The sequence below is a fragment of the Lutra lutra genome, chromosome 2 (genome assembly GCF_902655055.1).
Source record: "Lutra lutra chromosome 2, mLutLut1.2, whole genome shotgun sequence".
Taxonomy (NCBI): domain Eukaryota; kingdom Metazoa; phylum Chordata; class Mammalia; order Carnivora; family Mustelidae; genus Lutra; species Lutra lutra.
The window spans coordinates 153,220,267-153,231,498 of NC_062279.1; the positions used below are offsets into that span (position 1 = coordinate 153,220,267).

General features: G+C 41.9%; 1 protein-coding gene and 1 long non-coding RNA gene across 2 annotated transcripts in view; one reads left to right on the forward strand and one right to left on the reverse strand.

Moving 5' to 3' along the window:
- Positions 1-2,999, reverse strand: part of TAPT1 (transmembrane anterior posterior transformation 1) — a 57,731-nt gene extending 54,732 nt beyond the window's left edge. The window contains exon 1 of the mRNA XM_047718951.1: positions 1,914-2,999. Coding sequence (XP_047574907.1) covers positions 1,914-2,757 — 844 coding nt within the window. The 5' untranslated portion in view covers positions 2,758-2,999. The remainder of the gene's footprint in view (positions 1-1,913) is intronic.
- Positions 3,000-3,057: 58 nt separating this feature from the next.
- Positions 3,058-10,492, forward strand: LOC125093565 (uncharacterized). Its single transcript, XR_007125283.1, has 3 exons — positions 3,058-3,314; positions 7,735-7,798; positions 10,286-10,492. It is a non-coding gene; the product is annotated as an uncharacterized LOC125093565 (long non-coding RNA).
- The last annotated feature ends 740 nt before the right edge of the window (positions 10,493-11,232 follow it).

An 11,232-nucleotide genomic window follows, 5' to 3' on the forward strand; every position in this document is an offset into this window, starting at 1 on the left:
TGGCATCAGAGTTAGAGGGTGGATACCAGCAAGGGCAAGAGCTTTGTGACTAGCAGAGCAGACATACCTGGGGCCCACATGGTACAACACTGGCTGGTGACCTCCGCTGAAATATTCCTGGGATTCTTACCTAAGTCTTGATACCCAAGAGCTGCCATGGTCATCTCTCCTCACACAAGACTGATGGAATTAGGGAAACACTGAGAGCCACCCCAACAACTAAAGCTGGAAGTGTCTCCCGGATAAAGACTTTCTGCAACTAGGTTAAAAGTCCAACTTCCAACAGGTTAAGTAAACCATGCTCACAAACTCATGTTCATGAAGAATGCGTGCGTGGTGTGAAGTCTGAGGAGGTCCATGGTACCAGATACTCAGACCCATCTCGGGAAGGGCCGGGCAAGGGGTGCTGGGGTTATTCCAAAAACCTAACATTTGTGCTCATCAAAAGGCTCCTGAATACTTCATTTTCTGTGTATGCAAACAACAACCAAAAAGGCTTTTATAATATTGGCTTTCCTGAAACTCAGAAATATTTTAAAGCCATTGTAGTGAAACCTGGCCACCCTTGTTTCCATTTGCATCAGAGTGTCTTTAAGGTTGAAGTCCAAGTCAGTAAACAGTTGGCTGAGAGATTTAATACTGTCTTACTTAGATCCTGCCAGTTAAAAAAGTAAATACTCTTGAAAGCAAGTATTTAACTGACAAGTAAACCAAACAGAGTTGAGCATTTTTAAGTGGTTAATTGAAACAGACTGAACAAGGCATAGTCTGTACTTAATTTTTCAAAGATACAGACCTCTTCAAAATCTAACCTGTGTCTATTTCTGAGAATTAGCAAGTCACAGGATCTCACATGATCAACCTTCTGGTGTTTAGGTACTCCTACATTTTCAATATTCAAGTACAATCAATGATACTGTAAGCCTTAGGAGTTAACGTTCATTTGCAGGAACTGAAGGAAATAACAGCTTGTGGAGCCCCTACTGCCCACCAGAAGCAATTTTGGGGGAAGAAATTTAATGGAGTTATAGCTCAGCTGCCGTTTAAAACAGAATTACATAAAAATGTAAATGTGATCACTATACTCAATGAAACACGTATCTCAAAATCTTTTTAAGCCTAATATACAACTACAGTACGAATACAAATGCAACCTAAATTTTTAAAAGGGGATCCCCACATATAAAAAAATAATATTCTAACAACATGCTTAAAATTGGTCGTTGAGAGTAGGATTCACAAAGGCATCTTTTCCTATACAACCGTTTTTTATTTATTTTTTTCTTTTTTTAAGAGGCTTACGTTTCCATTTAGGACAAGTTCACAGGTAACGTTTTGAAGTGATGTTTCTACGTGTTTCTGTTCTGGGCAAAGTACTGAACTTCATGGTCATTAGCACACTGATAGCTGCGGCTGAGGAACACATATTCGGAGGGCAAGTTAACAGATTTCTATGGCTCAAGTTCGCTTAAAATACACAATGAAAAAGCACCTTGGCACGAAAGTAATTAAGAAATCAGCCTTGAGCTTCTCAGTCTGGGGCTCCCTGCGACGTAGGAGGTGCTCGCCAACGACACCGGGCGTGAGCAGAGCGCGGGGGTCTTTCTGAAGGACCCTTCAAAAGCGGTCAGCCGACCCGGGACGAACTTCCCGGACCGCCGTGCGGTCTCTCGGACACACCTGGCCCGGCGTGTGCCGCGGGGACCCCGGTGCCGCGCGTCGACCCCGCCCGACGAGCTGTCAGCGGCTGCCGAGCCATGGAGTTCCAGGAGCCGCGGCGGTTCGCGCACCCAGAGCCCAGGTGGCCCCGGAGGCAGCTGCAGCCGCGGGGCAGGGGCACGGGATCGCACGACGCTCCCCACCACCCTCGGCGCCCTCTGCGCGGCCTAGCGCCGCCCGCCCGCTCGCCTCACCTGCGCGGCTGCGGCGCCGCTCCCGCCGCCGGTCGCTCTCATAAAAGCCCAGCGTCTCCGTGTGCTGAGGCGCCGGCGGGGGCTCGTGGCCGCCGCCGCCGCCTCCCGGCTGCTCCGCCTCACCGCGGCCGTCCCGCTCCCGGCCGCCCGCGCCGCCGCCACCGCTGCCTTCTCCCGGGGCGGCCGCATCGCCGACGCCCGCCATGTTCCGAGCACAACAAACTGTCCCCACCGCCTCCCTCCAGCCTCCGACCCGGCCTCCGCCTCCGGCCGGCCCCCTCCCAACCTCGCCCCGCCCCTCGCCGGAGCCCGGGCCGCTGCCGCTACCGCCGCCGCCGCCATCCGCGGCTCGCCGGCCGGCGCGCACCATTGGCGTCAGCGGCGCGTGGGAGGCCGCCGCCGCCGCCGCCGTCCCCACGGCCGCCGCCATCTTCTTCCTGCCCTCAGCGTGGCGCGCGGTTCCTTCCCGCGCCGCGGCGGGCTCGGCTGTCCGGAACGCCGCGCCGGGCTCCATGCAGCCAGGCCGCGCGGCCGGGCAGAGCGGCCGCCTCCGGGGCTGGGGTCGGGGGCCGGGAGGTAGCGCGCTGGGCGCGGAGGCGGACGGAGGGTCGGCAGAGGAGCCCCGGGGCGACGGTCGCTGCACCCGCTGCCCGCCGTCTGCGAGGCGTCCGGCCGCCCGCCCGGGGCCTCTTTTGCAGGCTCGGTGCCCGAAGTGCGCCGGCGCCGCCTGCCCGGTCTTGGCACCGCCCGCGCGGCCGCGGCAGCGAGAGCCCGGCTCCAGATCCCCGACCCCGGCGAGCCCTGGTTCCATGCGTCTGCTATTTGGGCTCCATCTCTTCTGCATATTTATGATCGCCCGTCACATTCTTTGGCCTCTGAGTTTCCGTTGACGGTTTCCAAAACACTCGGGCAAGAAGGAGCTTTGGGGATGCCGCCCTACAGGTGGGGGCGCGGAGGGGAAGCCCGAGGAGCCGGGTGCCTCTTGCGCTTCAGGCACCCCCGGACGTAGTGGGCTGTTTTTCGGAATTAGGGTTGGGGTACGGCTCTTGGCCGCACCGGTGCCCCTGCTCCATCACCTGGGCGGCCGCTTTACTTGGCCCGTCCTTTGCGGCTCTCTGGGGAGTTAACTAGGCACGAAGCGCGGTGTCAAGACCACCCACGACAGGAATGGTGCAAGTGAAGATGCTCCAGTGAAGGGGCCAAAGGGCCTTTGTCACCTGCTTCCCACGTGCTTGCTGCATGCTTTATTTAGGGTGACTGTGGCGGGCCGATTTGCCAACTTCAGAACCAACCTGTGCCTGTTACCCTCTTGATTAGCAAAAGGGGAGTTGTAATTCTTCCTCTAACATTAAACTCTCCGAATTTCTCCTAGACCTAAACTTGACAGCCAGATATAAACAGGTATGAATACAGCAAAATTGAGCTCTTGTTGATTCATCAGAGAACCTTGAGGGTTCTGCTGTCACTAGTTGAGTACCTACATTTGAAGAATCAGCAAATTTAACGGTAGGGCCGTTGGGGGCAGCATGCGGAAAGCAGCCACCTGTCAGTCTGACAGCAGGGTAAGAGCCCAGATAAGGGACCAAGATGGAATAAAAGGCCCCAGAGGTGGGATCTGACCCCTCACCCGCCCTGGAAAAGGAGGAATCAATCTTTGGAACATCTTTACTTCCCTTCATAAAAGCAGTTCACAGGAATACAATTCCAAACATTTCCTGTGACCGTCCTCCCTGTAATGCTGTTGTGTTATAGTAAAAACTGAGCCTTAATCTATCAAAAACAAATGCTCTGGACAAATCTTCAGAATCATTTTGAAAATCAAAAGGTACTGAAAATGTTATGGCCTTTAAGATTCCTTATAGCTCAAATTCTGTTAGTCTCTGATTTTTTATAGTATAATACCACCTCCATTCCATTGCTTACTGATTTCAAGAAGAAAAGAGACTTTTATTGCTTGTTTATGTCAGTTGTCATTTACTGCCTCACTGTATTGATTGGCTTATTGCCCCTGCATTTAACTCAATAGGAGCTGGAAAGGAAGGAATCTGAAATTCTGTTTCTTAAGGCAGCCGGTCGTAGGAATGGATTTTCTATATCAGGCCAAAGGAAAAACACCATCCAAAGGCTGCCTGTCTTTTTAAAGTAGTCAGCAAAGAGGAAGGGAGCCGCTGTGTACGGTCTAGGTGCGAAGGTGTCACACACTGAGGAGCAAAATGAAGATGTGAAGACTGAGGGACTTGTGGCTCTGATCAGTTGGATCTTTTCACTGGAGCTGTATTGTTTGATCTAATACTTTGTGAAACAGCATAATTTCAAACCCATTATGAAGTCAACATTGTACAAAGCATTTTGAAAACAATATTGAATTTTTTTCACTTAACACTATTCTTCCCTTGTATCGATTTTGATGATTAGATAATCAAATCTCCCACTTTAATACAAAAATTTATTTTCTATGGGTTAATTCAACCTTCTGCAACTTAATTCAGTATTCAGGAAAGGCTGTTTTCATATGGATATTCTAAATCTTCAAAGTACTAACTTACAAATAATCTCACATAAGAAACGGTTACACAGCACAGAAGAACCAGTTCTCCAAGGAAAATAGATAGCAGTTGAGCTATCATGTTTTTTTACATCAGTTGTAAAAAGGCCTAGATTTATAATACCACCTTTAGAAAGCAATAGGAATATTTTAAAACCTGACAACTCTCACCCTTAAAGAGACATCCAATTACATTCTGAATTAAGGTACAAGGGAAAAACAGGATTTGGATGACAATGAGGTATAGTAATTTAAACCATTCAGCAAACAGTGAGCTGGTGTGCTGTTCACATGTCACTGTCCCAGCTGCTGCTCAAATAAATAACTTTACTAATGGGAAATACTTTGAATGGAGGAAAGTAAGGAGCAAGAACAAGAAGTTAGGGAGAATCTTACATGTAAAAGAGAAGGGAAAAATTCAATAAGCTAAGAAAACTTTCTTAAGAAAGGAATTTATGTATTTAAACTTATACTTTAATATGCATGCATAATTGATAATATAAAGTTAATTAAGAGCTTGTAAAATTGCTGCACATTTTTATTTAAGTGTGTATTCTTCTACTTTCTGGTTGTAATATATATCATGTGGCTATTGTGTTTTAAAGATAGCCAAGCACAAAATACCAATTTTAAAAAGAATGGAAATTTGGTGAGGAGTATGCACAATTTTATTCTATTTTTTAAAGATTTATTTATGAGGAGGGAGGGGCAGAGGGAGAGGAAGGCAGAAACTCAGGCAGAGTTCCTGAGTGTGCATATGGAAAGGGTTGTGGGGGGTGTCTGCTCAATCCCACAACCCATGAGATCATGACCTGAGCAGAGACCAAGAGTCAGAGGCTCAAGCAACTGAGCCACCCAGGTGCCCCAATATACACAGTTTATTTTTTTTTAAGATTTTATTTATTTATTTGACAAACAGAGATCACAAGTAGGCAGAGAGGCAGGCAAAGGGAAAGGAGGAAGCAGGCTCCCTGCTGAGCAGAGAGCCCTGTGTGGGGCTAGATCCCAGGACCCTGAGATCATGACCTGAGCCGAAAGCAGAGGCTTTAACTCACTGAGCCACCCAGGCATCCCAATATACACAGTTTAAAAAAATAAATTGCATTACTCCATATTTTAGTACTTAAAGATAATAATTTTGATTTTGTGACTAAACAAAGTAAATTGAACCCATTGTTCATGAGCCATGGATTCCAGCTCCAGAAAACTATCTTATGAAGTCTGTAAACTGGTTCTCAGTGCCTTTCATTGGTAAATGGGGCAATATCTATCTGTTCTATAGTAAGAGAAAATCAAACAAACAATTTCCCCTTTTCTTTTTCCTTGGTGCTAACTCTGAATGTTTCCTTTCATTTAAACTTAGTAGGTTTTACTTTTCAACTATAAAGCATTTCAGTTCAATAGCGCATCATATATATCCCCATGAGTATGTTTGAAATTAGTTCTATATACTTTTCCTGAGTACCAAAAATATCACGTATTTTGATGACTTACAAAGATCCTGAATCAAGAGAAGGCCTATACTCTCTCTGACTCTCCAGTTAAAGAGTCTTTTGACCTAAGGTAACACAAATGACCTCTCTATACTTCATTTTCCCCACTACAGCGTACTGGACTAGAATACCCTGATGGCCTCTTCCAAAATGTTGGGATAACATCCTTGCAAACCCTTTTTCAGACTCTTGGACTCTTGGATTAAAAATAGTTTGATATACCTATTTTATGAAGATTTATAGGGAAGTATGAAACCCTTATTTACAGAATGACTTTATATTTTGGCCTAAAATCTGAATGCAGGGAATAAAATGCAGTAATTTTATTGATAACACATCAAAGACATGTAAGTCTTTCATGTACCTTCTTTATGATCCGTGCATTAGTTCTGCATCCCTTTATGAGAACCCATAGTCTCTCACTGACCTTTCCAGTCCTCACTACAGGACTCAGAGTAGAAACCCACTTTAAACAATTTTCCCATATTGTACCCATGCATACCTCAGTCTAAGAACACTGCGTTAAGGTGGCACTTAACAGCAACCAAAATGGTATTTGAGATGATTACTGTCATACAGTTAATTTTGATAGTATAGATTTAACCACTGGATAGATAACAGTTTAAATTAATTTTGTATTTCTCAGTCAAAAATGTATTTCAGTAGTACATGACTTTTTCTAAATCATAAATGTCACATGTCAAATTTGCAAAATGTCTTGCTGAATTTAATTCATCATTTTTTATTCAAAGAGAAAAGAAAGAGTGGATTTAAAAAAAAATCAGAGCAGCTTTACAACTGATGTTCTAAAGAAATAAAATAGAGTACTGGGCGCAGAGCAAGGCTTGCAGCAAATTTATGTGAGGTTATTGAATCTCTGAGTTTAAGTACTAAGATTTCCTATCTTCAGCAGTCACTTTTGGACTGCTATTCATTAAGTTTTATCCTGTCTGGGATTTATTCCGTGCATTTCTAAAGGACACCAATGCAGTTTGTTTCTGGAAGATGTAGCACAAATTGAATAATATACCTTTGATTCTAATGTACCTGTTAGAAGATAACTAAAACAGTCATGAGCAAAACCTTATTTCTGAAAGCATTTATGTAGCAGGAGAATACAGGACTGAAACCATTTGAAATAGGCCCTATTCAAAAGTGTTATTTTGGTAAGAGGCATGTTTTATAAAAAATATTCTGTCCTAGAGACCTAAAAGTAGGTTATATTTATGTAATAAAGTTGTGTGAACACAAATCCATACTATATCGGCTAATGGGACCTTTTATTCATGATCAGATAAAAGGATTAGATTTTAAATTTCTGGAAAATCCCAAAATACTGCTGAAAGGACCATAGTGATGACTTAGCAAGCTTTCCATTCCAGATTTTTCTCTTTGAGGAGAAAGCACATTGTTCATTTTTCATTATACCCATAAAAAAGTAGACATGCTGTGTTTAGAATTTTTTTAATCATTAGTCAGTTAATTGACAAAATCTATTTGTAGAGTGAACTTGGACTTTCCAGAATTTTTTTTGATAACTGTTAAAGCCCTTTTTTTATAATTCTGGCTGGCAAAGCCTTTATTTTTAGAATTCACCCGGTAAAGGTGATTTTATTTATCATTGAGTTCATGTTGGATTTTGCCTTTCAGAATTTTTATTGTCCTGTTTTCATTGTTCCCTGGTGGTGAGTTATTAATTGCTTCTTTTGGCCACTTATCAAATAGTTTTTGATAATCAGAAGATTTTACAAAATATTTAGGATACATTTTTACTTTTTTCTAGTGTTTCTGGTTGAATTCTCATGGATCAAGATAAGAGTAACTTTTTCTCTTTACTTGGATGTCCGGTAAGTTCCTTTGGGCTGTGATCATTCATTCCTGCTCTTGCAATTTGCTTTCGTTCTGCTCATTCATCAGGATTTCCATCCTCATATTTTGTCTACTCCTTTCTCCTTTCTGTTTCTAAGATATTTAAAAGTAAGTGGACTCTCTGAGTCTCATAAACATATATATATATATATATATATATATATATATACATATATATATATCTTTTTTAAGGTTGATTGATGTGTGGGGGGGGGTGGGCAGGGAGCACAAGCAAAGAGAGAGGCAAAAGGAGAGGGAGAAGCAAACTACCCCCTGAGCGAGTAGCCCAAGAAGGGACTCAATTCCAGAATCCTGGGATCATGACCTGAGCTGAAAGCAGATGCTTAACTGACTGAGCCACCCAGGAACCACTAAACATCTGTTTTTTAAATTTTATTGTTTCTTATGCAAACCTAAGTATTTCTCTCTGTTTCATCTTTGTTACCAAAATGTATTACAAATGCATAATAGATTTTCAGATTCTCAAAATTATCCTCAAGGGTTTCTGGTTTCTAGGTTTTAGAAATGTGTTTATCTGAGTTCAGAGCCTTGGGTTTTCAGATTGCTCTTTTATATATATCTACTATAACCTTTTCAATATTCTATCTATCTATCTATCTATCTATATTCAATATCTATATACTATAACCTTTTCAATATTCATAAATAAGTTTATGTTTATATGAAAAATCCTTCTGTTGTTTCTGACATTTTCTAATTTAGTATCAATTTCAAATAATGAACAACTTTTACCTCTTACCTTCAATATGGTTGCTATAACTTAGGTGAACAGTTTTGTGAAGGCGAACAATAATGTGGCTAATTTTTCAAAATAGCAATAAAAATAAAACATATATTTTGGCTTTAGCAAACATTATTATCTTGGGACAGTTCTGTCCTCCTAATTATGCTTTGTCGAGGCTGGTACTAACATTAATTCACATTCCCCTGAGCATGCGTCCACTGATGACAGATATATGCTGCAGTTAAAAATCTGACATGTATAATTCATACAGAAATATCTGATTGCTAAGAAAAGTGAGACTAATTCAGGCACTGATCATTATTTATCATTTCTTTATTTTCTTTTTTAAAGATTTTTTTTAGAAGAGTTTATTTATTTATTTATTTATTCAACAGAGAGAGAGAGAGAGAGAGAAAGAGACAGTGACAGTGGGAACACAAGCAGGGGGAGTGGGAGAGGGAAAAGCAGTCTTCCCATCAAGCAGAGCTTGATCCCAGGACTCCAGGATCATGACCAGGCAGACGCCCAATGACTGAGCCACCAAGGTGCCCCAAATCATCTCTCTATTTTCACTCTGATCTTTCATCCATATACTTAGATATGTCAACACATCGATTGTATAAAAATTATTCTCTAGTGCTATGAACGATTTTTAAATATTCAATTTTATTGTTCATTATGCTGGAACTTATGGTCTGACATGGTTAGATATCCTTTTTCTAAACAATATGAAGTTTCATGCAATTTTATTTTATTTTTACAAGCTTTATATGCTCTTTCACAGTTTCTAGTTTATCAACATGGACAATAAAATCGATCTCATATTAAGTAATTAAAGGTACAAAAATAAATTGATGTCATTGACTTTGGGTAACTTAGTGTCCATTCTAAATCTTCTGCTATTTTTTTACTTCTAACATTTTAATCATGTTTTACAGAGAAAGCCTAATTGGTGTGATGCAATCTCTTCACTGGTATTTTACAGACAGTGTTCTGTTTTATGGAGAGTATAAATGGGTTCTTTCTTGAAAGCTAATAATTTTCTTTGTATTAAAGTTATATATTTTTTAAAATAACATATCAACAAGGATTTTTCTTCTGAGTCTGTAATTTTTAAAACCAAATATCCAGACAGGCAGTGTCTGTTAATCCTTCAGGGACCTATAGAAACACACAGGTGGATTCACTCATGCAAACATTTGTTTCTAGCTAACGGATGGTTTTCTCAAAATAATCTATTTTTGCGTGTCTGCATCAAAGTAGGTAAAATTTTCGTCTGGGTCTAGACCCTAGAATTTAGTCCCAACTGATGCCAATAGACTAGCAAAAGTCTTCGGTAGAAAGACAGCAGAGTAAAATGGAGAAAGCTGTAAATTTGGAGCCCAGGGGCTGGAGTTAGGATTCTGTGCTGCTGCTTAAGAGTGTGAAACCTGAGATGAGATCCAGGTCTTAGTTTCTTGATCCATACAGCAGACAGCAGGCTAGACTGTCTCAAAGTTTCCTTTCACTTCTAAGATGATGAGATTTTAGGTACTTCATTATTTTAGGCTAAAGTTGAATGTGGACTTGGCTTAAGTTTGTAATATTTTTCTTTGGATGAATTCCAGCATCCTGTTCTAAATTGCATTGTTTACCCTAAGTCGCTTACCTTTCATTAACATACTTTCTTACTGCTTATTCAACAAATATTTGTTGATTTTTTTTTTTTTTAATGTGCCAGGTACCGTGCAAAGCCCTAGAGCAGTGAAGATAAATGAGATGTGTTTCCAGTCCACAAGTAACGATACTGCAGTGTGGGAAGGACCACAGTAAACAAATGAATGAGGTGCCAGAGTCGTTCAAAGAAGAGACTGGGCAATTCTGCTTTGGGGGCAACCAGGAGAGCTTAGAAAGAAGTGGCATTGAATGGGTCTTGGAAGATGTGTTTGCCAGGTGAGAAATGGGGCTGAGGGAGGTAACAAAAGGGCCTCACAGACAGATGGAGGAGCATATATAGAGTGAAAAGGGAGGAGGATCCATGTTTGAGTGGAACTTCTAGACTGATTCAGATTCTAGGGCTGAATCATAGGGAACAAATGGGGGAGGCAGGGCATTAAATAGATGGAAGAATGTGCAAGAATGGCTGAAGTAGAATGAGGAATTAGGGGATGAAAAAGTTGATATCAATACCTCTGGGCCTTGTTCACAAGTTGAAGAATAACCCCCCCAAAAATTCTTTTGAGCCTCATATATAGTGAGATTTGCTTTCACTACTACTCATAATTGTTCAGTAGAACAATTAGAATGTTAGCCTGTATCTATTGGGCATTTATTACGTATTGTCTTTTTCCCAATGTCCAATTCCAATATCTAGTTAAGAAGTATTATCAACATTGTTTTTTTTTTCTGAAAATGTATCTTAAATGTAACATTTGCAGAACAAACATTTTTTTAAAAGATTTTATTTATTTATTTGAGAGAAAGAGAAAGAGAGAGAGTGAGAGAGAGCGCACATGAGCAGGGGTGGGAGGGGCAGAAAGAGAGGGAGAGAGAGAAACTCAAGCAAACTCCCCCCTGAGCAGGGAGCTGTCATGGGGCTCAGTCTCATGACCCTGAGATTAGAACCTGAGCCAAAACCAAGACCTGGATGCTTAATTGACTGAGCCACCCAGGCACCCCGCAGAACAA